Below are 25083 nucleotides of genomic sequence, written 5' to 3' on the forward strand. Positions count from 1 at the left end.
TATGTAGACAGATTACCAAAAGACACGGTCGTCCTAGGTATGTTGAATATCCATATGCATTTTAGTACTAGTTTTAGGCTGGCTTCTATCATACGTGTAACTCACATTGTCACCTCTCCTTCAACATTAAACAGGTCACTCACTTTAAGGCCGAAGAATGGAATGACCAACATCAGAGTTCATGGAAAATCCTGCCTCTGATATCCAAATATTCGTAGAGGTAATATATCGAAATTGTATATACTGTGGAATCTGAGGCTGGCTCTTTTCAAGCATGAATGTTGAACACTGAATCAACCACTTACACGAAACTCACCCGTCTACACTCTGACAGGAATTACCAAGCCGACACGAACTAGTGAATCAAAAAGCTGCAAGTTCAGGAAAGTTTGTCTTCCCTGCTGCTGAAGCTGGTGATCATTCTATATGCTTGTAAGTTCATGACAATGCGGTAACAGCACCTCGTCCGGATGATTCTGTAACAGTCCTAAATTTTTTTACCTCATCGAATATAAGCAGTGGCTGGTTTTCAACATCACGAATTGTAAGCTTGTCATCCTTGTCACCCTCACAGCCAACACTTTCCAAGCAAACTGGATTCAAATGGAGTTCCAAACCTACCATTTTCAATTCATTTCATCTGATTAAATCTCCAACCTCTTCCTATACTTTTCTCAATACAGAAACTGCATCTGGATTTAACTATTGGAGATGAAGATGAAAACTACCAAACCTAAAAAAGCCATCAGCGGTGAGTCGCCTATCACAAACGAATACTTGAGGCTTTCTTCACGTTTTTCTGCACTTTGGTTATCGCACACCACTTGTCCAAACTTCTTATTCATCTTTGATTCCTTTTAGATCTGGCTCGACGAGTTCGAGAACTCAATCATCGAATCGCTGCTGTAAGGAGAGAACAGCAATATCAACGCGTACGTATTGGAGCACTTGCCAGACTTTTTTGTCTGCATCGCTAATACTTGTTATTCAACGCCAAATTAGGTACGAGAATCAGAGTTTAGGGATACAAGTGAATCAACAAATTCTAGAGTGGTGAATTGGGCTCTCGCACAGGTCACTTCCATTTATGAATTGTTTTGTTGAATAGGAAGTCGTTGATGGTGGTTACGACAGCACATATAAAATTTTGACCATTGATGACTTTTTCCGCTGTAGTTGGTGATTTTGAGATTGACCTGCTTATGGCAAGTTCGTCATCTCAAGGTAAATGCTCTCACTTTGTCTCTCAAACTCTTGTTGGCTGTTGTCTAAAATGTTTCTCCAACTCCCTTTCTTAGTCTTTCTTTATTGACAAGAAGCTGGTGTAATCTAATTATCTCAGTGTGAAATGAAATATACTTACACATTCTTTGAATCGGTGACCTTTTTTTGTCAGAACTTCATTTTAACACTCGCCACAAAACAAAAGGGAAGAGAGGAGCAACAGAACTTCTACCACTTCTCTTCTGCTCCCTGTACACATATTGCGCTTGACACCAAAAAATCAAGGAGAGTGATTAAAAATGCAATTCAGCTCATCTTAACTACTATCACCACTCCAGACAATCGGTTGACCAAAATACTGAACCATAGCTTCCTCCCATATGCTCTTCGTCCACTCCGTACCTGGTAAAAGCCAGTTCATCAAAACTTTAATCGAAGGGTAATTCAATGCTTTTATATCAAATATACTCGGATCATATTTCTTTGGAAATGTTCCATTCTCGGATATCACCTTCTTGAGACGAAGAGTACATTCGATACATCGGAGAACCCACGACTGTCAAAGCCAGAATGTCTTCTGAGTGTCCAACAAAGGTTCGAACCAGCAACCCATTGTCCAGACTCCATTCTTTTATGATGTGATCACCTGATACTGCATAAAGTCGATTATCAGGTGGACCTAATACCGCTAGATAAACATTCTCACGACGATCTAGACTATAACCTGGCTCCTGCACATTGAATATCCTCTTTCGAGTACCTGTTGTCAAGTCCCATTCTACTACACGACTCCGTTGACCAGCATATAGTAGGTTGGCTGGTGCACCTAATACTACTATATCATCAATGGTACCCCAGCTGTCTTTAAAAGTACGTGTAACTTTAGCGGTCGCAATATCCCACTCTATGATTTCACCAGCTTCGAATGTTCCGGCATACATTTTGTCCATAGACAAGGCTGCGCTATGAAAGATATTCGCCTCTCGGCCATTTCCAGGATATACAAACTTCTTGGTCTGTTTGCCCGTTGACCATTGCCATTCCAGCCCGCCCTTCTCTCCACCTGTATAGAGGTGATGGACTGGCTGACCCACTGGAAATACACCATGTACAAAACCGGTGTATGTGTCTACTCTCTTGACGATTCTACCGCTATTTAAATCAATCTCTATAAATTGACCATAGTCCTGCCCTACAAAGAGTCGAGTTTCGTCATTTCCGAGTGCCATGTCGTTAATGCTGTTGGTTGGATCTGGGACTTGGAACTTCCTTGCTATAGCTCCAGACACTAGGTCCCATTCAGCGATAAAGTGCTTGTCAATACCGACAGACGTTGCGGTGTATAGTTTTGACGGGTTGGACGTTGGCAGTCTCAGGCACCACGCCCTTTGATTTTGAATGTCTTTGGAATTGGGAGGATTAGGAGGATTCCTCAAAGTCCTCAATAGCATCCCTTTAGTGTTTGACTCCAACAGAAAACTTTTAACGTATGGAAGCACACTACAAATCCAAAGGGTAAATTGTTATACACCTTCTTGCATTATCGTAGAAAGACAAACAGATACACACACGTCCCATTCTCCTGGGTCTAAGAAACAGCCCTGCATTTCAAAGACATTTTTGACAGTCTGTCTGATTGTTTGATCAGTGTTCGAGGATGGGTGTCTATGTTTAGTATCAGGATAATCCGCAGCCAAGATACCAGGGAAAGAACTAAAAGGCTCAAAGTTCCCTTTCGAATCTTTACTTCCAACAAAGAGTGGAAATACGGATAGGTTTCCATCAGTAGCACGTTTCAACGCTTGCTCCCACTACGAAGACTCATTTGTTCAGCAAACACGACAACTACTCACTTAAGCGAATGACATAGTTTCAACGATGCTTACCTCTAATAACATATTGTCCGGTTGTTGATCAGCTAACTTGAGCTGATGTAGGCTATCGGATGTGATGTACAACAAAACTACTCTGGATGATACAAGTCCATTTTGAAACCCGGTAACAAAGTTGGCACCATCTACAAGGCATAACTGATCCAGATAGCAATGAATTTTGACAGAAGGAGACCCATCGATTCCACCCAAAGTTTGTTGATTGAGATATTCTGCCAAATTACGAGCGTTTTCACGATTTGCGCCACGAGCCCTGTAGCTGATGAAAACATGATGCTTTGAATACCCTCGTTTACACTCCCAACCGCTCAGCATTTTTTGTTGTGAATGGGTTGTCAATGTGTGGACTAGCAACACTCCAAACTCCAGACAGAATTATTGCGAGAAGAGAAGACGGTGAGCTGCTAATTGGGTGTAATATTTGTGGTAAAAAGTTAGTCAATAAACACTGCAGAAGCTTTTTTAACGAGTTTACCCAAGAGCTTACCCTTATTCTAGGTGTGTTTTGAGGTGTTGTTCTTGACCAGACGCAAGTTTGGTGTGTTGCACCAACAACATCCGCCCTGAAAAAGGAGATCAGTAGATAGCTTGGTAGACAAGGAGACTTCTTGCCATCCAAGACGAATTTTCGTACTAGAATTCTTCGTTTTTGTATGACGGAGACGTTTGCCCGGAGACGCTGAGTTTCGCTTTATAAGTAGTTGCAACACGCACCCCAAATTTGCATTTCAACCAATGAGCTTAACCCTTCTTCGAGAGATCTACAATTCTTATATATTTCTAATCATTAGGTCTCTACCAATACCTTATGACAAGAATGATACTCTGTTATCGACAACAAATTAACGGCAAAGTCGCCAGGACGTATGTGCTCTCTGTGCAATCAGCTACCAGTGCAGACTATCCATATCAACGTCACATTATCGTAAATGGAACAATTCTTTTAACAAATCTCCCAAAATTGATTTTCAATGAACCAACGCTAGTAGCACTGAATTGCACGTCAACACAACATTAGGCTCATACTGCCATCAATTGACAATTAGGAGTATTGGGGAGGCTTCTCTGCACTCTTTGGTGAACAACGAGACTGGTTCTATACAAACTCGACTATTATAGGTGCTTTTACAGGTTTAGTAGGAACTTTGGCTGATCGAACAGATACCGTTAATGGTATAAAATATTCGGCTGATCCTTCTCTTATGTGGGAAGCGGGCAATGAGCTTCAGACTGCAAACGGTGGACAACTACCTTATCTTGCACGCTTACAGTAGGTCGATAGGTGGAGACGGTAGCCCCAAAACAGCTAGTTCTTTAGTTCTTGAGGTTGACCCGGTCTTACGGTATTAATGGATGGTCCAGCAACGTACTCTTAGACACATCATCAGTAGTTATACCCAACAACTCTGTGCCGATCTGGGTAAGTGCCACGAGAAACTCGTTTATATGGGAGCAATTGGACCATCATCACTCCCGTGCTCCTCTCTGTGCACACTTAAGCTTCACAACAAGAAAAATTGACCCAGATTCAACAATGTGACGCATTTCATCACCTTCCCACAATATTCCCCAGCAAATCACTCAATCACGATCTTCCTACCCAGTAACTTCCTCCAATATCCTCTTCTTTCATTCCGCAACTGGTAAATCCAGTTCACCAAAACCAAAGCCAAAGAGTTCTAGACGTGCATCAATTCTCAATCATCACAGAGTTGTTGGGTACAGCTCCTGATGATGTGATTGAGACAATCTGCAGTGAAAATGTATGTTTCAAATGTAGCTTCAACTTCTTTTGGCTCCCGTTGAAATTCCGATTCTTTGAAACTCAAATCCTCACATATAATGTTTTCTCTCGTCTTAGACATTGAAGTTCGTACAATATTACCCAAACGACCAAAGATACCATTCACTGAACGATTCCCAACTGTCGATCCTGATGATATGATTCACCATAATTTCTTCGTTTTTGTTGCGCATAAATCTCTTACTCTATCTTCTTCACCATCAATTGGTCTCGACATTCTCGGAAAAATGCTCTTCTTTGACCCAAAACAACGCATCACAGACGCACAAGCACTATCAGATCCATACTTGGCAATGTATCATGATCCGTCTGATGAGCCCATCTCTGAACTACCTTCGATCGGAGTTTTGGTGAACTGGATTTACCAGTTACGGAATAGTTCCTAGGGAGAAGAAGATATGGGAGGAAGGCCACATTTCGCAACGGCCTCATATTCTCCTTGTATCGGCTCAATATTTTGACTCAGATTCTCACCCTTTTATGGTTGACACGTCTTTTGTCACGTTCGATACGAGCAATCCCACGATAACATATTGATCCGACCGTTTCTCCCTTGGACTAGTTTGGACTTACTTACAACTCTGTTTGCTCGCTCTGCCTCCCGCTAGAAAGCTGCAACACGCCATGTTTCACGCGTTTGCTGCAGTCGTTCCCCTCATCGACTGCATTCGACATTTTGACAAAACATAAACAACAATGGAACACGCTGATATTGAGAAAGAGAATTTAGGTAAGCCCGTGTATTTCATACTTCACACGCAGACGAGCTTTAATACAGTGATTCCTTACAGCTATGTCACTTCCCGAAACATTAGCATCGCTCGCAACTCTGCCAGCTGACATCATTCTGGACGACTTGATGCAATTCTTGAGTCCAAAGGAAGTCTACAAGAATCTGGGATACGTGAATCGACGCCTGTATTCACTTCTCTACAAGGATTCAAAACCGAAAGTGTTACTCAATGTACATTTGGCTTGGGGTCCGCACTTCCACCAACGTCCTATCATTCGTATCTTGGATAACTGGGAACGTAGTATTGGCAATGTTGTGTGTGGTATTTTGGTATGTTGTTTCATTACATACATTTGGTTGTTTGGTCAGTTTGTTAAAGCTCGACACTGCATGCAGGTGGTGATTACTGTAACTCCACCTCACATGCTGGACGATGGCGACGTCTATACTTCCATCCCAATGCACGTTGCAGCCCTGAGACGTCGCTTGAATCTCAATATCGATGTGGTCCAAACCAATATCAAAGCACTCGCTCGATTCGATACTTACTTAAACACTCCCATACTCGAACACCCACGCTTCAAATCCTTCCTAGACACCATTCCATCTATGAAAGACTCTACCATCGAAATATTCTGCGGACGAAACCAACTCTGGCAAGAAACAATTCCAACTCGTATCTTGCCTCATGATATCCAACACTTGAAAGTACGATATATGTATGACTCGGAAACGCATGGTACAGCGGAAGAAGGTCTACGAGACTTGTGCACCCGAATATCTCAATTTGAAAATCTCAAGTCTCTACATATAAAAGCTATGATTGGTGTTGGTCGAGGTATTATGGTGACAAATGAAATGGAATCTTTGGCTCGACTCACACATCTCGAGTCGTTCTCATGCATCGGCATGCGATTTGAATCGAACAAGTTTCCATTTACAAATTGGTCGTCACTCAAAAGTTTGAATGTAGAAGGATTTGGAGGTGGAGGTGGGCTGAGTTTGAATGGTGTACATGTATCAGATCGTCAATGGCCTGCTTTGAAGCATCTTGGTATCGTATATAAACCGTCTCTAGCAACCTTGCAGGAAATCGATACACACTTGCCTCAACTCGCTTCTCTGGCAGTCGGATATCACTATATTGGAGATTCTGTTACACTTGCTGAAGAGTTGAATAGGATTGCAAATTTGAACACGATCTTCCATCTGGAAGTCTTGACTATTGAGATCACTCTCACACAGGTACGAAAGATGCTTGAACGGCACGTCTTGGATGCTTTGCAGGAGGTGGCAAAGTTTTTTGCAGAGGACTCCAAGTCTCGAAAGTTGAATATAATTGTCAAACACTCAACTCAAAAGTCAAAATCTTTTCACTTGGTCAAAGCTATGATTGAGTCCAAGATGGACGACGTTGGGTTGGAAACTTGTGTTGAGATTGTGAGGTTACGAAAGAAGAGCGAAACTATTGTACTGTGGGGGTGGTGATGATTTTGGTATACGTTTGTTTTGAAATTTGCTTATAGATATAAAAGTGTCTTGGTTTGCTCAAAAGCAATGAAAAACGAGCAAAACATCTTTCAAATGCGTATCGATCGGCAATTGCTCGACTCTCGTTGGTGTTTGATTGTACTCAAGGCGTGTTTTAAGCGTGTCTCGATACCAGAATCGAGTTGTGGACTGTTCGTATCAACGCTCAAACGTTCAAAACACCCAACAAAACATAATCAGCAAAGAAGAAGACACACAAAGCTAAGCAGTCATGGACGGAGCAGTAATATTCTCGTTTAATTAAATCTACTATACTGGTTTAGTAAAGCGAACTGGTCTCAGACAATGCTTTTCTCACATTTCTCAGTCTTTGTCGTTTTGCCACTTAAGCTTTGTTGGCCTCATTACCAACCAATATAATAATCTATCTATATCGATTCCCTACCCCAAGAACCGTATACTACTCACTGGCGTACCTCCACAAACACATCCATGAAATAATGCAACGTCAAAGCCAAAGTCAATCAGGTCAATTGACATGGAGTGGGGAGATTTCCATGCGAGAGGAGCAAGACTCAGATCACTAGACTCATGACAAAAGTGGCAAGATGGAGTAGGGTCTGAAACGTTGCAATTGGATGGGACTGAGTCGGAGGCTTGTATTAAGAGGATAAACATAAATCATTGACCGGCTACGACTTTCATAGCGTTGGCTATCGGTGGTATAGAAACCGCGATGACCGCCATTGTTGAAAGCATTACCTATTATGACAAGAAAAAAGGTTAATTTGAGTCGAGGAAATGTTTTGAATATGAAACAACCTTCACATACAAATGACAATGACGATATAGCAGCCGCTGGCGGATTCGTCGATAACAAACCAGCCGTTCCGATCTAAACAATATGCCAAATGTACAATTAAGGAACCGCCAAAAAAAGCGAATTATCTCCCTAATGGATCTGCAACATCACTTACAGCATGAGAAGTACACCCCACCGCACACCCAATACTAATTATATCGTCTTTCGGTATCCGCACAAGCCTCAGCAAATGCATTCCAATAATGTCTCCTACAATCCCACTAGCCAATACAAGAGTAACCCCCAACGACACATCAGCTCCCAAGATATTAAAGCATTGGATTGCTAATGGCGTTGTAACCCATCTAGCAGATATCGCCAGTGCGTTTTCAGGCATCATGCCGAGGAGGTGGCCGAGAAATGTGTGGAAAAACATGACACATATGATTGCGACTGAAGATGTTAATACTACTACCAGTCCCTAAAAGGTGTAAGTACAAATGTTAAGGATCATTAGAATTTCGTTTTCAAAGAATAAAAAAAGGAAAAACTGGGAAATGGGGATATACATACATGTTTCAACACCAGCTCCCGATACTGAAACATACGGAAAGCAAGTGCTACAACAGCAGCGTCAACAAGACTAAACAGTAAATCACCACCTCCTGGTGTCGTTGGATTTATATGCTTTGACACGTCGGTTAAGAGAGCTTGTGAATTCAGGCCGGTAGAATACATTGCGAGTTCTACGATTATCCAACCGAAAAAAGTATGTTTCGAGATCATTATAAGAGTTTGACTCTAGCTTCGAATGCGGATTGTTACCATCAGTTAGAGACTGTCCTCGATATGTAGCCATTGCATATCTAAAGCGCAAAATATTGGTGGGTCAGAATGCTTCTCGAGGCGTGTAATAGCATTTGAATTACCCACAATCCAAGAATCGTAACAGCAGAGCATGTGATAATAGGGTGAATGACGACCTTCATCTACCCATTCAAAAGAGGAGGGGAAAAACCAAGTCAGATATCAAGGATGACACCTTCAACAACACAATACTTCTCCTACCTTAGGTGGCACCCAGATACCAAAGAAGTACCCCAATACAGTCAGTATACACTCGGCCGGCTGCCTAACACTGGTAAAAGCAGACAAGAAGACAGCAGGCACAAACAATATCGAGTACCCCAACACCATAAAAGGATGTGGTAAGCACGGGCGTTCTCTCCATGGAGGCAACAATCTCACATCTATAGTCTTGGTATCTTCTTCATCCTCCTCGGTGACATGGCTACTTAATGTCCAGAGCTCTACTTCCTCGTCTTGTTCTATTGCAGGCTCTGAAGCTGAAGCAAGTTTCGATGCTCGTTCACGGGTACTAGTAGCCGAGGGCCTCCGTGTCTGAAACGACGCACTTGGATCTGAATGCGTTGGAGCTAGTGCTTGGCGTTTCCGTTTCCGTGCAGAGAATGACGATAGCAGTAAGCTAAACATTCTGGCCATCCATGCTATTATGGGGAGCCAGAAAGCGTATCCGATTACTAGTAAAGTAGAAAAGCGTTAGAATGTGTTGAGGCTTCACCGGTTGAATTGTACCAAACAGGAGAGCGATCCGTCCAATCTCTGCTAATGGAAGCAGTTGTTTTGCTGGTAGGAGGACAAGAGCAGGGCAAAACATGAGAGGCATGTACCGCTGTAGGAATGCGATGCCTGGATTCATGATATCAAGCACCTAAAAAACACGAAAAACATCAGGAATACAGCTAGTGCAATCAAAGAAACAACTCCAGCTATTTCTAATCTCTCAAATACACCGATTCACATCTCTACCTTATCAACTCTCCCCTTCTTAAGCACCAGATCAAGCACGCTTAATGAGATAAACATGATGATCATCGTTGCCACATTAGCTGGAAATCGGCCATTTAGCAGCAGCGAAACTGACCATACGCATACTAGTAAAGTCGCAGTTACTAGTGGAATGGTTATAAAAGTCTCAAATAGGTCGCGTTTGGGAGGTGTGAAAAATTGGAGGAGGGTTTCTGGCGATGGAGGGGAGTTGGTTGGAGCTGCGGAGCCATTTTGTGGATTGTTGGATGTCATATAAGGCAGCTGGGTGGTGTCGCTTGTCTTTTCATGAGCGACCGTACTAATCCTTGATCGTGATGAATGTTTTTGAAGTTTTGGGTGACTGACGGACTGACGGACTTTGCTGATATACGATGCACGCTTGAACTGTGAATCTCAACGCGTTATTTTAATGTTCCATGGCGATCAGCAACGAGCGGTGAACTCTTTGTCAGTGTGCAAATAATAATGTTTAGAATGCAGTCCATACGCGTGTTTACAAAGTCCTCTACTTGTTCATAGCCGTCAAGAAATCTTCCTTGGAGCATGGCCGCAACAGACCATGTTTCTTTTCTTGTAAAATGGTCGTGAACTCTCCACCTGACAAAAAAAGCCATATAGTGAGTTAATCCAACACCTTCAACCATGACGAGGTGTGGAGCATCACTACATTCTTAAACTAATGCCCCCTAATTCATACCATAATCATGTCCCGGCAGAACAATAACATCATCAGGCAAGCTTCCCAAGATTTGATTCAGCGACGTGTACATATCAGCAGGGTTTGATTCAGGGAAATCGACTCGACCACAGCTCCCAATGAAGAGTGTGTCTCCTGATAGTAATCTACATCCATCTACTAGCACACATTGGGAGCCTGGTGTGTGTCCTATCGTTGCAAACGGATTTGTGAATCTGCTGCAAAAAAACAGCACAGAAGAAGCGTATAATTTACCTGGAGTATGGTAAAACTGTAACGTCGTGGTAGCATTAGCCGCTCCCAAAGGTAGCGATATGACTTGCAAATGTTCAGTAGGTTTCAACCGGTCCACAGGTATATCTGGATTGATTTTACATATCGCAGGTATATCGTTGGCATTCACATATGCCACGATTTTAGGCAGCCTTTTCAAGAGTAGCTTCAATCCTTCTACCGTGACACCGTATTTGTCGTATGGAGAAGGTGGTAGGCCGCCAACATGATCAACGTGCTGATGAGTCGCTATAGCAGCTACGACGTTCAGACCTTCGTTCTTGACAAATTTCAGTATACCTGCACAAAAAAAGAGTCAAGCATATATATACATATTCGGAACCGAAGCAACTTTACCATCTATGTCCCAACAAGGGTCCACGAGAACGCAGTCCTTCGACTTGATATCAGCGACAACGTATATAAAGTTTCGTAGCTGATGAGCGAAATCGTATATGAGGCTGTTTATAGGTGAGAATACACTCTTTTGACATATTTCGCGACCTAATTGAATGAAGCGTGAGTGCACGAGGACAAATAACCAGCATTAAATTAGTCTGAGTACCTGAAAGCAGTTGATGTATAACCAACCCCCGATTCATATTATCAATCAGCATGTTCATCTTAACGAGCCTCTGCACAATAGGTTTACTGCTCTTGTCCCGTTTCCGAGCCTCCTGGTATACATCCAGCGCTTCAGGATACCGTTTCAGAGCAGCTAAGGCCTCGCCCTTCCGAAAGTAGCCCTTCACCCAGTGAGGCCGTAGCCTGACCACCTCGTCGGCATCGGCAAAAGCTTCTTCCATCTTGCCAGATTCAAGATACGAAGCGCTGCGATTGCTGAGCAGCGACGTCAGTAGGTGAACTGGATCACTGGAATCCTTGACATCTTCGGAGGATGCTGATAGAGAAGGTGAAGCTGTAGTGGTAAAGTACGATAATCCCTGATTACAGGATAGAAGATTGTCAGTACGTGATGGTGGTCGAGTTCATGTCCAAATGTGTTGAGCAAGTAACAATGGAGAAGAAGATCATAACCAGCTTGACACGTACCTTTGTATACTCCTGAATCGCCTGCGGATACTTTGCTTTAGAGTATGCCTCATTACCCCGTTCTTTACATGCGACAATCAACTGAACGCTGCTAGCTGGAAAGATTGGCACATAGTAAGGCATAGTATACGATTTCCTGGGCTGTATACAGGTAAGATCCCCCTTGACCGTATTACTTTATGTACAAGTTTCAGCTGGTGGTTGTTGAATGTGTGTTGGGAAGGGCATCTTCAAGATCTGATGAAGAGCGACATGATTTATTTATATAAGCATGCCAAACAATTACAAACTGTCTAACTAATAGTTCCCTTTTCAATCAATTCCATTTAGAGCGATGTCATTCGTGAAGGAAGCCATTGCATACGGCAGTGAGATCTCACGCCTCGTCTACTTCACGTTCCAATACAAGCCATGGGCCGCAACACGTAATTTACTACTGGCATATATGGGACTCACATACTGCAAACACTTGTACACCACATTCGTTGCCTCACCACTGCGTGTCCTACCAGGTAAATTGCATATTCAGCCCCATTCCAACCTTTGCTAACGCAGGTATCTAGGCCCAACATGGATCCTCCTCCTATACCCTGCCACGCTCCGATTCGTGGCTTTCGCAAGCATCTGGACTCGCCCAGAGAACCACTCTAAAATGTTTGCAAAATACGGACCAGTGTTTAGAGTTGGACCAGCTTCTGTTGAGGTCGCTGATGCAACCGTGGCTCGAGAACTCGGCCATTCAACTGCTATTCGTAAGGTGTGTGTATTCTATAAATAAAGTAGACGCATCAGAAAGTAGCGATTACCTATTTTCCTTAGAACTGGATTGCAAAAGCCGCCCAATTTGGATCATATGGTGATAATCTGTTTTCGTATACGGATCCGGACGCTCATAGAAGTATGAGACGCTCTATGGTATAAACATTCGTCTTGCTGTCGAATATGACGTGTCAAAGCGCCTCTCACACGTTCAAACTAGGCTCCAGCATTCAGCATCCAACACCTGAAACGCATCGAACCACTCCTCGAATCCACCGTCACACTACTGAAACGCACAATCGACACCACCCTGAGAACCCACCACGGAATCGCACCCATCGACATTTTCAAACTGACAAAACAGTTTGCAGCAGACGTTATCGGAGAAGTTGGTTTCGGCGGTGCGTTCGGAGCACTAGAAACAGGCAATGTCGAAATCGCCGATATCACATCGTCTTTGCTCCAGGACTTTATCTTGCAAGTCGTGTTTCCTTTCTTTGCGTGGCTAGGACCGTTTAATCATATCAAGAGGCGTATGGATGTTAGTTCGAAGAGACTTGTTGAGGCAAGTATGGACGCTTTACTTGATTCTACTTTTGGTCTCTCACGTTTCCACGTTAGATGATGGAATCGGTCGTGGCAGATCGTATGAATGGCAAAGTGCGACGAGACGATATATTACAGGTGCTGATTGACGGCCATAACGATCCTGATGCGGATATGGATGCCCGTGAACTGAATCAGAACGAAATCAAGGCAAACATCATTGTGTTCCTTGTTGGTGGTGTCGATACGTCTTCAAGAGGTATGTCTCACAACTCGATGTCAAATCACTTTTTTTCGTTAGGCTGTCAATTTAACACCACTCCCATTAGTATTAGCATTCACACTCCTATACCTCGTGCGAAACCGACCCTGCCTCGCCAAACTACAAGCCGAAATCTCCACCGCACCAGTGCACAAACTTTCTGGCCTCATAACAACCGAAACAGCCAAATCACTACCATACCTAACATCCTGTCTTAACGAGACTATGAGAATGGTGGGCCTCGTAACACTAGCTCGAGAAGCAGTCGAGGACGTCCACATTGGACCTTACTACTTCCCAAAAGGAACAGCATTCAGGATATCGCCGTACTGTATTGGTCGGAATCCAGATCTTTGGGCGGATCCTGATACGTATATGCCGGAACGGTTTATGGGAGACGGAGAACGGGGACAGTATAATTTTGGATGTACGTGGGACTAAACCTCTTGATTTACCCGCCATGAATCTAACTGTTGACTGCTTTATTAGTCATTCCATTTGGGGTTGGCTCTAGAGCTTGCATCGGCCGCAATCTCGCACAAGCTGAGATGGCGGTTTGTCTAGCTAATCTCATCAGGTCGTATGATATCACTGATGGTGATCCACAGCATGATATGATGTTGACGAATATGTCGGGCGTGGGGCTTGAAAAGCCGCTGTATCGGATTGTGTTTAGAGCACAGCAGCTGTAGGCTTGCCTTTAATTAAATTTGTAATCATACTGGAACTATCTTTTAAATAACTGTTATCGTTAATCGGCATTTTGAGCAAGCTTTGCGCGAACTATCATTGTTGGTTTCCAAGTGTTTGGACGTGCCAATTCAAAGTATTAGGTGATTTGAAGGTTTGCATCATGGGGCTGACAGGAACAGTTCATCATAACTCACAAATATCTACATTCTTTCTTGCGTGTATGTCAGCGTGCATGGACAAGCTCCGTCGTGATTTCTTCCCAACGTCCGAAACTAGGACAACCAGGCTTTTCTCCGGTGTCGCGTATCTTACATCGTACGGGATCTCTGTATTAGCCAAAACATCATCACAGTGGCATCTCGACTGGTACAGCGATTGCATGTTGCGGTGGTCTCGGCTTGAGCAAAATTAACGTCAAACTTTGTATTTTGGGCATTAAGTACTCCACAGATCGAGCATACGAAGAGCAAAGTGAAGCTGGAACGTGATCTTATATGCATTTAAAGCACGAAAACCCCGCACAATTCCTGTTTTGACCGCTGGGTCTACCGCCCTCAGTGGTTGAAAAAAAAGCACACATCATGATCAAATCATGGATCATACTCGCTGCAATAGCATCACAAGCAGCTCATGCTGTAAATTACATATCGCTGGCTTCAGTCAAGGATACGACCTACCAGATATCCGTGTTAAATACCAATGGATCGCTGCCAAAAACAAACACATTAGCTCCACAGGGATTTGTTGGCTTTTCTTTGGAGTGGCAGTTGGTGAATAAGAGCTTAGGTGAGCTTTGGGCGTGCATAAAAGCCCTTGATCTTTGACAGCTTTGTCGTTGGAAGGCTTAAAAGATGTAAAAACGGCCGGATTGGTGTACCTTTTTGACATGTTGACTCGGGCTACCAGTGATCTCTCTTGGTGAAGTATTTCTAACGCCATTCATTATCGTCTACTATTACTATGAACCATCATCAGGCAACGTAAACACAACAACAAGCCTCACAGACATAAACCCAACAATCGCAAACTTGTATAAAGTCTTACAACCGAGAGCTAAACAGCTATCAGGCGAATCTCGGCCTCTGTTACGTATCGGAGGCAATTCAGCTACCAAACTGGGATGGGGACAATCTGCATTCGCACAACCACAGCCATTTGGAGCACCACTGGGAGTCACGATATATCCTGGTGATCTTCAGCTGTTGAATCAGTTTGCGACAGAGACTGGATATGGACTTATTCTGGATGTGTCAATGTATGTTGTTGTGGATGTGATTTCAGTCTTGATCTCTATACTCTAGTATTTAAGCAGCCTTTTTTTATTCCAAACGACACAGGTTGGACAAAACTCCAGATCGCATGCTAGAATTTGTAAAGGATGGAATCATGACTTATATTGATCCACGGAATCTGTGGTCTGTGCAATTGGGTAATGAGGTAAAAACAACCTAGAAAAAAACCAGCGTGCTCAAAGAGACGACGTACTGTGGTTAACATCTAACAACACCACATATTCAAAAGCCAGATAACTGGGTAATCATCTACTACCGGCCGGCAGGCTGGCAATTCAATCCAGACTATCTCTCAGAATACAAGAATTACTCTTCAGCTATATCATCCCTCATGTCTACATACACGGATAGCAATACCTTCGCAGGAGGATTTGGTGGCATGCAAGTTTACCTGCCACAATGGATTGGATATCTACCGCAGTTTGTGAATTCTGAACCGACAGGATTGGTTGGTTCTTTAGCCTTCCATAGGTATGCTGTGATTGGACGTCCGCTTTTTTTTTGCATTGTAGATAGGACTTAAACATGGCAAGCAATGATTTTCACACACTCGTTTATCTAGGTATCCATTAACGAACTGTGCTTCAGACCCAGCTGGAAGGCAGGCGGCTACTATACAAGGCGTACTCAATGACCCGGGAGAAAACGGACTGGATCTATTCAATCCAGTCGTCGCAGCTGCAAAGAAAGCAGGGATACCAGCATATTGCGGTGAATGTGGTGTGGCCTCGTGTAGTGGACTCTCTGGAGTATCTGATACCTATGCGACTGCTCTATGGGGAGTTGACATGTTGCTTGATGTAAGCGTTGATGAATCAGAGATTTTCGATTTTTTGCTTCCATAGTTTGACACGCATTTTCAATAGTTTGCATTGCGTGGAATTTCCAAAGTGCTGATTGCAGATCCACGTGGTGCAAGTAACGCTATAGCTACGAATGTTGCACCTAATGGGCCATTCATATATGATACGACGATTATGCAGCTTCAAGTTCGGCCATTGTTTTATGCTATGGTATGTATTGCGTCTTATGGACAGCAGAAGAGAGGTAACGCCTTGACTACACAATTTGAAACTAATCAAAACTCTCACCACACACAGGTCCTAGTATCAGACCTCCTCTCAAGCGTAACCTCCACCGTCTTCCGCCCAATATCATTCACACAGTCCACGCCGCTAAACATGCGGGCATTCGCAATCTACGACTCGACAAACACGAGCGTCACGACCATCATCATAAACAAGGACATGAACGCCCCAGCCACCATATCAGTCACACTATCACTCGGCATATCGTCCAATACAACAGCACCACCACCTCCAGCAACGATAACACGCCTACGAGGACCCAGCGCAGCATCCACAGACGGAGTCACACTGGCAAACCAGACGTTTGATGGGAGTGATCATGGGTATATATATGGGAACAAGGTTGTGCAGAGTGTGGTGGCGAATGCTGATGGGACGTATACCGTGACTGTGGATAAATTGAGTGTTGTGGTTGTAAAGGTCGCGGTGCCGAGTAATGTGGTGCCGCCGTCCAGTGCCGGTGGGTCTACTAATGTAAAGTCGTCGGCGGGTGTTATTAGAGCTCATGTTGGACGTGCCTCATCATATATAATCATCAGTTTCTTGTTTATCGGTATTGTTGGAATTTTGGTTTGAGAGATACCATAGCAAAGTTTTGTTTTGCTGGCTTTCAATACACTCAATATTTATAGATCAAATCGAAAAGATTCGTACGCTTAATCTGGTGTATTTGTGTCTCGGAGCTTTACAGCAGATGTCAAGGAGATACAAAAAGGCAACCACCCAGTAACAATTATCGTCTTGACAATCAGCCCAAAAAATCTCCTGCTACCATTCATTTCACAGCCGTACACGTTCCGAGAAAGCATTAGAACAAACTTCCCTTCACGTCGAGCAAAGTGTGAACTGTGGGCATGATCGTTGATCGTATTCAGCTCGTGTCTGGGAATCCAACATGGTATTGCTTTGCGTGTGCTCTGAATGTCCTGGTGTTAGAAAGGAAATGAATGTTCGGTAATTCAAAAAAATTCATTTGGCGTTGTTTGGCTTTTTAATGCTTCACATACTCTTAACTAGAGTATCTCCAACCATAGAGGTTGAGTCCCAATTGCAGTTTCACTCTGCTGGAGAAAGCATGAGGGCATCTAAATCTACAATTTGAGCCTGATCCAGTCTACCAACATACCAGTTACTCCTCCATCATTGGTAGCTTAGAACTTGAACACCAAAACAAGAGAGCAATGGGTTTGGAAAAAAGTACTGTTGCAGCGTAATCTATTCCGGAAACCTTGATTCACACAGGTATCGGGCAGAAAAAAAGGTCACTTCGATCATTTATATAAGATTCATCATCTCAACAACCTGCCCAAAGTGCCTCCTCCCAACAACATGCCTCTGTCTAACCCTCTCCACAAACGCCTCAGCATAAACCTCTTCGGGAGCAGCATCAAGCCCCTCATGTCCAGCAGCTTCACTCTTTGTCAGCAATATACAATTCCAGGGACTCAACACTTGGCTCTTGTCCCATCTTACAAGCATCAATTGAGCAACATTTGCAACTCCAGAAACAGCTGATTTGCCAGTCCAGATGGTATCAATGAGGTATCGTAAATCCACTTCTTGGAGGAGGTCCATTACGCCCTTTGAAGCGTCAGGATTCGAAGCTCGTTCACGAGTACGGAGGACGGCGAGGAGTTGTGCGTATGCTGGATCTGCTGCTTTGCGCGTTGCAATGTCGGCTGCGTTTGCACATGTTCGGCATTGGTTGAGGGAGCGGAGGGTAGCTGAGAGTCTGAAATCAGAGGATGGGAGGTAACGTGAGCAGGAGCGACATTGGTAGATTGAGGCTTGGGTAGCTGAGGAGGATTTGTCGGCGGATGTTGATTTGGTGTTGCCATCAATCTAATCAGAAGTTAACATGTTCAAAAATTAGCACATTGCTTGTGAGTGATTGTGCGGCTTTTTTGGGGCTTGCTTCGTTCACAAGGAACGCAAAACATCAGAGGAAAAGGTCTCTTTACCTTTTGGAATCTCGCAGCTTCAGGATTAAACTCTGGCGTCTGAATAAACTGTAAAAACATGTTCGACGTCCGTTTCCTCAACCCTGCATGGAAAAGGGAAAAAAAAATTAGCGTGCACCGCAAAATGACTCTTCACCGAATCTCATCATACCTTCCAAACTCTCCGCATCCCTCCCTCTACTAACCATATCTCCCTCCCGATCAATCAAATCCACGATATCTCTCGTCAGCGCACAATCAAACTCTTTGACTGTGTATTTCACATGCAGCAAAACTTGTAATCGTTCATCGACACTTGTTGTAGCAGCAGACGTGCATAACGCACGATGCAAATCACGAAGTTCAGAAGCTCGTACAGTTGTTGGTGTTTCGACGAGGACTTGGCGCGCGTGTGTTGCGCGGGTAGACCATACTTTGGGTGCTGCCATCTATGTAAAGGAAAATTTTAGGGTTCGTTTGGGTGACGAACCATGAAACGGAACGTACAGCGTCAAGCTTCTTTGCAACATTCCTATCATAATTTCCCTCAGCAGCAACAAATTTCAGCCTATCAATCTTTTGTAGCAATGACGCTTCCTGGTCTAGCAAGTCTGCAAGAGCTTTGATGCGCTCCTTGTCAGAGTATCCTGCATTTGCGATTCGTTCTGCTTCTTGTAGTCTCCACTCTAAACGTGAAGAATCAGTGAGCAAAAAGACGATTTCATGACAAATAATCATTGAACCCACTCTCAAGACCACTCAACAACTTCTCGAAATCCTTATGTGTCCTTGGATGTAGTCTCGACTCAACGTCCTGCTGCTTTTTACGTTCTTCCAATTTACGTCTCCGTTCTTCTTTCTGGATTCCAAAAGAAATAAGTCTTCAGTAAGGTTCTCCTTTGTTTGGCCTTGCATCACATTAGCAAACGTACAGCAATCTTAGCCTGAGCCTCTTCCTCCCTCAACTCCTTCATCCGATTCACCGTGCGTACAGCATTGCATTTTCGGATAAAGCACTGGATTTTCGTAACCTATGTCGCAAACACCAAAAAATCATTGAAGTCCGAAAAGTCATGGGCTTCACTGTGGCACAACCACTTACACATTGCACAATCATATCCCGATGCTCATCTGCAGTAACATAAGGCCGTGCCTCCACAATCTTATCTGACTCAACAGTCACGTATACACCTCTATGTGTCTAACGAAAAAAAGATCTTCAGCCACACGGTACCATTGCTCTCAAAGTCCATCACAAGCAACACACATACCATCTGCGTAGCACACTCAACCATAACCTGCGTCTCCCGAGTCTTGATAAACTTGGTCTGCGTATCTCGATGGGCTTTTACCGGTGCATTCTAAAAACCAAAGCAAAAAGATTTCAATACTACCAACACCATATTACTCAAACCACGGTTTAACCGTACCTGATTCCTCAACTCTTGCGGCGTAACAGTCTGCGCATCAGCATGATAGTACTCGACTCTTGTCCTCGTGTCTCGAAACCCACCATGGTATTGCTTGCGGTACCAGCCTGTAATGTTTGGGACTGGTTTGGTGTGTTCTGGTAATAGAAAATACTTTCAGTATCAATACAGAAAAATTATAATTAAATCGCGAATAGCTCTTTTCTCACCCATACCTTTAGGAGATTCAGCAATATCAGTCTGAGTCTCCATGGGTTTTAGTTCTGCTGGTGGGAGCTCCACCACCCCATGGGAGTCCATAACAGGAAGCCCTGACTCAGATTCGATTATTACAGCCGGTATCTCCTCTCCTCTCTCTTCTTCTGTTTGATTTGATGGCTGCAGCTGCTTTTGCTGATCACCCTCATTCACTGCATCATCACTAGCAACCAAATCCTGCGTATCCTCTCCACTAACAGCACCATCCACAATATCAGATGCGGCTTCCACAGCACTATCAGTCTGTTGAACGGGTTCACTGTCTGCTACTTCATGCACGGCTTGTTCAACTTCCTCATTTGCTGGAGAATCTGCAGGCGTTTCTTCTATGCGATCGGTGGGTGATTCGATAGTTTGAGCGGCCTCGGAATCATCCATGATTTTGTTAGAGGTGTCCCTGTTCTGCGTTTATGCCTGTTGGGTGTGTCTTGCTAATTGCACCAAGAAAAAAGTTCCGAAGACCAACACATTCAGGGAATAGTCAATCACAACCAGACACGGACAAGACGACACAATTCAAGATATGCTGGATAGATAATATTTTGTATTGTTTTTCTTGTTATAAAAGAATATGTTAACTGTTTAAAATCCTTCAGGCACTGTTGTTGTGATTGTTATATGATACTGATAGAAAGACAATATAGGCAGGCAGACAGACAGACAGACAAAAGATATTACAACCACCACTCATCATCCACTTAATCATACAACCCAACTCCACCACCACTTGCATCTACTGCTGTTGATTCTTATAGTTCAACCCAAATGCCTCCAGTAACGCACGGTCACTATCCCACTGAGGTTGCTGAAGTGCCTGTTGGTGGTATTGTTGATGTTGTTGCATGGTATGTTCATCAACCATCATCATATCGTTACCAGATGGTGATGTGAAGGCAAATCCATTACCATATCGTTGCTGTTGTAGAAGCTCCTGCTGTTGTTGTTGAGCTTGCTGTTGAGCTTGTTGTTGAGCTGGATTCATCATAGCTTCCATTACAGCAGCCAAGTAGGGCTGAGCGGATATGCCATCATATGTTGTTGGTATAGATTGTTGCTGTTGTACTACAGGCGGTATCGGCTCAGTGGGTTGTGCTGGCAGCTGACGATTTGCACTCAGCATATTTAGCATTTCTCCTGGACTAATCCAATAGTCTGGATTCCAAGCGACTGTGGCTGGTGCGGCTTCTTGCGGTTGTGGTGCAGATGTTTGTTGTTGCTGTTCATTATGTTGATATCTTATTGGATCAGATACACCTCTTGGTCGAGTTACAGTGGCTGGAGCTTGTTTAAATAGCTGCTTTTGAGACACGGGCGGTGATGGCTGACGATTACTATTGCTACTAACACTACCGTTGAGGTTGGCGATATTAACCAGTTCAGAGTGAGTTCGTTCCGGTGATAGACGGTATGGATGGTATGATGGCACAGAGTTGTATGAAGTCGTTCGTGGCCGAGGTTGTCGAGCTGCTATCTCGGCATTGCTACTGTTATTTAGTTGACTATTACCACCTTGTGTTAGAGCACTCATGGTCGCATTGGCATCCATTACAGGATATGATTGTTGTGCTACTGGTCGTTGCTGCATATATTGGGAGAATGACGATAATGTTGGTAGTGACCCAGTCATAAGACCAGAAGGATATCCTGCGGCTGTTGGTACCATTTGTGGAGCCATTGGTATAACTGGTGGTACACCGAGTTGAGACAAGACATTGGCCATACCGTATAGGGCAAATGGTGATTGTCCCAAAGCAGTGTTAGAAGTACTTCCACTACTGCTACTACCCAGAGTCGCATTACTATTACTACGATGTAGATTGCTACCACTCAACCCCAGCCCCGTCAGAGTAGTGTTGCTGGGGTTGAGAGTTCCATTGGCTACTTGAGACAAGACCCAGAAGGCATCAACCGCGTCTGATGCATTCTCAGCTTCAGGTGATGGTGAGATACTAGAATATCCTTCAGCCTTGACCCGTCTAAGTGGCTCGGATCCTTCTTCACTAGTGTGTGATGGCGATGGTGATGGCTGATCTGAAGGGGATGATTGTACTGGTTTACGACGTGGAGATGGTTCGGTTGTGGTGGCAGTCGTCTCTGGTTGTACTTCTGACCACAATTCGATGGGTATATTGATGTTTGTAAACGTAGAGACGTTGGAGGGTGATGGCAATGCTCCTTCTGATTCATCTTCCTTGGTGAAGTCTGGTTGTGATAGGAGTAGGTTAGCCTGGTTAAAGATGACGTGCCGAGCAATCATACCACACTTACATGAAATCATGTGGATCTTGGTGCCATCAACAGAGACTGAGAGAGCCTTCTTTATCAAGCCACCCTTCTTTAGATTCATGTCTGTGATACGACGAGCTGGAGCTAAAAAATTATGGACATGTCGTTAGACAGTATGTTCGAGATAGACAAAGCAACACAGCCATAAACTTACGTGCAGACTCTGGTTCTGAATCTTCATGTTCATCGTCCAATTGTCTAGTAAAATAAACGAACTTCGTCAGTGTTCGAAACAACTGATTGGTATATTACTGCTACAAACACACCTGTAGATCAAGAATGGCGTAGCAATACGAGACGGAGTCCAGCGATATCCATCTCTCCATCTCTTCATACTATCACGAGAATAAGAAAATTAATTATGAGCGGACTAACTAACGCTAAACTCAAGAGACTTACCCCGACTGACGTTCCATAAACACGATAATAGTACCAGATCGAATCATATCCTGTTCACGATCCTTGGGACGGTTCATGAGTATGGGCAAGATGCCTTGGCGACAAGCCTGGATGATCAAGAGAGCATCTCTTGTGGAGGAGATGATACCATGCCATGATTCAACAGAGCCACCGTCTAGCTGCACAGGTCTTACAGCGTTACCGGCTGATCGGCCCTTACTGGGAGATGCAGAGGTGTTGCGTGATAAGGCAGCAGATCGTCGTGTAGTACGTTTGCTAGCTGCGATTGTGGTGGTTGGTATATAGTCTTGGTCATCGTCGCCCATTGATGACGCAGCAGGAGATGATCCTGATGATGGAGAGGATGAGTAGCGCTTATGATCTGGGGTTGATATTGGAGAAAAGTTGGAATGAGTAACTTGTCATCGGCTCGTGCTCATACGACATCACAACGAGTAAACTACAGCCAACAAGACATACCAAGATCGTAAGGAGCGTCTACTAGCATTTGTGAAGATGTAGATTGAAGGAAGGATCAAGCTTTTTTATCCAGTTATAGTACTTCCGGATTTCTTATGATCTGCAAATTGTTAATGCCAAGCAGTTTGCCACGAGGCTGATGTGTGTTTGGACGAGCAGCAAGGAGGAGGGATGAGTGTCTGGATACTAATAGTAGTAGTAGCGGGTTAGTTCCATATTGTCCGGCACTTGCGAAGACTGAACGTCATAACGGTTGCTGGCGCAGGAGGGAGTAATCAACAACGTAGCACCGGACGTCGAGGAAGACAAGGAATGCACGTGGATACCAAGGATAATATGATGCATGTGAAGTATTCAAGCAGGTCACTTACCTTTAAACGTGGCTACTCGAGCAGATTTCTATCCCGCAATGCTTGTTTTCGAAGTTTCCGGTGTGGAAAAAGGTCAGAGCGTTCACGATGAGTGGGATGCCAACAACCAAGTGCAGATGTGGTAGAGCAAGTACAGTATTGTAAGGTACTGGCAAGATGTGGTTGTAATTGATTTATACCAAGTGATGATCAAGTTGTTGCGAACGTGAAAGTTTAAAAATGTTGTAACAAGTTTCGCCCGATGTGAGTTTGATATCCCCCCATCCCATCAAATGACGAATGTTTGCTATTTGTGCGGCTTTGCATTGCATATGCCCCCTGTCCAAGTGGAGTTTACCCCTGTCATGTTTCAGAAAGTACCAGTCGAATGCACAGGATAAAAAGGCTGATCATTCCAACCAAAGTTTTCCTTCGCGAGTGACAATATCTAGGTGTACTATAGACATACTTGCAATATGCTTTGTAAACCGTTCGTTTTCGTACCCAGTTTCGTCGTCGCTCATTGTTTACACCGTGTTAACATAACAAGTGAAGCCGCAATGGTAATTTACCTAATGCCGACTAGCCGTGTCAACCAAAACCGGTAAATGAGAAAAACTGCGAGATGATGTAATTGCGGTCACATTCAAGTCAAGTCCTGCTAGAATACGCCAGAAATCATCATATTCCCCACAAACTCAAAACGGGTACTCCCATCTCCATATCTATATACTGCAATAATGCACCAAACTTTACACAATAAAGCTCCAGTTTTGGCTATTTTACATCCGTTTCGCGACACAGCAAATCGTCCCCTTGCTGATCTCACACCAAACTGACTTACATTCAACCATACCATATCAGAAATACAAGGACTCAACTATGCGCCAACTTTTATCCACACCAAGGTATTCGTTTTCATCAATTCATCAAACTGTTCTCTTAAAACACGACTGCGGTTGGTCATCGTTCCGTTCCCGAGCAGATCGAACGACACGTCGCAACTGAGATCACCCATAGGAATACATACCGCACATGAAACACCCCAAAAATTACTCGATTTCCACTACAAAATATGTTTTCCCCCTCTTCTCGATCTTGAAACAGCTCCTCCGTCCAAAGCCTGCTCAAGTTTGATGTTGCTGATTTTATTGCTGACAGAATCGTACCAAATGACGAATATCTGAGAAGAAGGAACTAAAAGTTGGGAACGAAAAGCTTCATCAAAACAAGCGATCGACTGTTTTGATTGTCTCCAGCCCTCCCGATCGATCCAGACAGACCCTTCTTGCATATTGATATAAATGCTCTGATGTGTTAGAAATCGACGCAAAACGACAAGGCAACAGTCTTAAAGGCCGCATAAACGACGGTCATGTATACAAGCTATGTACTATGTACACTTTTAATAGTCGATTTCAACTTGACTCTGACGTACTTGTCTGGTGTTTTGAGCAACAGCAGTATAGCTTCTGACCAA

General features: G+C 43.8%; 8 protein-coding genes across 8 annotated transcripts; 3 read left to right on the top strand and 5 right to left on the bottom strand.

Annotated features, from left to right (window-relative positions):
* Positions 1 to 181: 181 nt before the first annotated feature.
* On the top strand, positions 182 to 436 carry SmJEL517_g04561 (uncharacterized protein; the record flags this gene model as incomplete). The annotated part of the gene is made up of 2 exons (XM_031170489.1): positions 182 to 220; positions 335 to 436. The coding sequence occupies 2 exons, from the start codon at positions 182 to 184 to the stop codon at positions 434 to 436; spliced, it is 141 nt and encodes a 46-aa protein (XP_031023499.1).
* A 281-nt stretch (positions 437 to 717) lies between these two features.
* SmJEL517_g04562 (uncharacterized protein) lies at positions 718 to 1328 on the top strand (the record flags this gene model as incomplete). The annotated part of the gene is made up of 5 exons (XM_031170490.1): positions 718 to 751; positions 862 to 932; positions 1003 to 1074; positions 1177 to 1224; positions 1299 to 1328. The coding sequence occupies 5 exons, from the start codon at positions 718 to 720 to the stop codon at positions 1326 to 1328; spliced, it is 255 nt and encodes an 84-aa protein (XP_031023500.1).
* A 369-nt stretch (positions 1329 to 1697) lies between these two features.
* On the bottom strand, positions 1698 to 3431 carry SmJEL517_g04563 (uncharacterized protein; the record flags this gene model as incomplete). Its single annotated transcript, XM_031170491.1, has 3 exons — positions 1698 to 2724; positions 2794 to 3035; positions 3111 to 3431. The coding sequence occupies 3 exons, from the start codon at positions 3429 to 3431 to the stop codon at positions 1698 to 1700; spliced, it is 1590 nt and encodes a 529-aa protein (XP_031023501.1).
* A 4394-nt stretch (positions 3432 to 7825) lies between these two features.
* Positions 7826 to 9842, bottom strand: SmJEL517_g04564 (uncharacterized protein; the record flags this gene model as incomplete). Its single annotated transcript, XM_031170492.1, has 9 exons — positions 7826 to 7906; positions 7977 to 8039; positions 8122 to 8427; positions 8520 to 8692; positions 8772 to 8812; positions 8880 to 8935; positions 9015 to 9487; positions 9543 to 9678; positions 9777 to 9842. 9 exons carry the CDS (start codon positions 9840 to 9842, stop codon positions 7826 to 7828), a joined length of 1395 nt encoding a protein of 464 aa, XP_031023502.1.
* Positions 9843 to 10302: 460 nt separating this feature from the next.
* Positions 10303 to 11943, bottom strand: SmJEL517_g04565 (uncharacterized protein; the record flags this gene model as incomplete). Its single annotated transcript, XM_031170493.1, has 6 exons — positions 10303 to 10394; positions 10495 to 10683; positions 10750 to 11067; positions 11125 to 11271; positions 11333 to 11711; positions 11821 to 11943. The coding sequence occupies 6 exons, from the start codon at positions 11941 to 11943 to the stop codon at positions 10303 to 10305; spliced, it is 1248 nt and encodes a 415-aa protein (XP_031023503.1).
* A 2718-nt stretch (positions 11944 to 14661) lies between these two features.
* Positions 14662 to 17036, top strand: SmJEL517_g04566 (beta-glucuronidase; the record flags this gene model as incomplete). Its single annotated transcript, XM_031170494.1, has 7 exons — positions 14662 to 14866; positions 14987 to 15335; positions 15418 to 15517; positions 15602 to 15843; positions 15935 to 16172; positions 16239 to 16385; positions 16473 to 17036. The coding sequence occupies 7 exons, from the start codon at positions 14662 to 14664 to the stop codon at positions 17034 to 17036; spliced, it is 1845 nt and encodes a 614-aa protein (XP_031023504.1).
* Positions 17037 to 17735: 699 nt separating this feature from the next.
* SmJEL517_g04567 (uncharacterized protein) lies at positions 17736 to 20466 on the bottom strand (the record flags this gene model as incomplete). Its single annotated transcript, XM_031170495.1, has 10 exons — positions 17736 to 18302; positions 18422 to 18504; positions 18573 to 18849; positions 18908 to 19086; positions 19148 to 19259; positions 19333 to 19431; positions 19503 to 19601; positions 19672 to 19761; positions 19831 to 19967; positions 20046 to 20466. 10 exons carry the CDS (start codon positions 20464 to 20466, stop codon positions 17736 to 17738), a joined length of 2064 nt encoding a protein of 687 aa, XP_031023505.1.
* A 355-nt stretch (positions 20467 to 20821) lies between these two features.
* SmJEL517_g04568 (uncharacterized protein) lies at positions 20822 to 23281 on the bottom strand (the record flags this gene model as incomplete). Its single annotated transcript, XM_031170496.1, has 6 exons — positions 20822 to 22290; positions 22357 to 22458; positions 22529 to 22572; positions 22641 to 22709; positions 22774 to 23155; positions 23254 to 23281. The coding sequence occupies 6 exons, from the start codon at positions 23279 to 23281 to the stop codon at positions 20822 to 20824; spliced, it is 2094 nt and encodes a 697-aa protein (XP_031023496.1).
* Between the last annotated feature and the right edge of the window lie 1802 nt (positions 23282 to 25083).

This window comes from Synchytrium microbalum (genome assembly GCF_006535985.1).
Source record: "Synchytrium microbalum strain JEL517 chromosome Unknown SmJEL517_scf0032, whole genome shotgun sequence".
Classification (NCBI taxonomy): Eukaryota; Fungi; Chytridiomycota; class Chytridiomycetes; order Synchytriales; family Synchytriaceae; genus Synchytrium; species Synchytrium microbalum.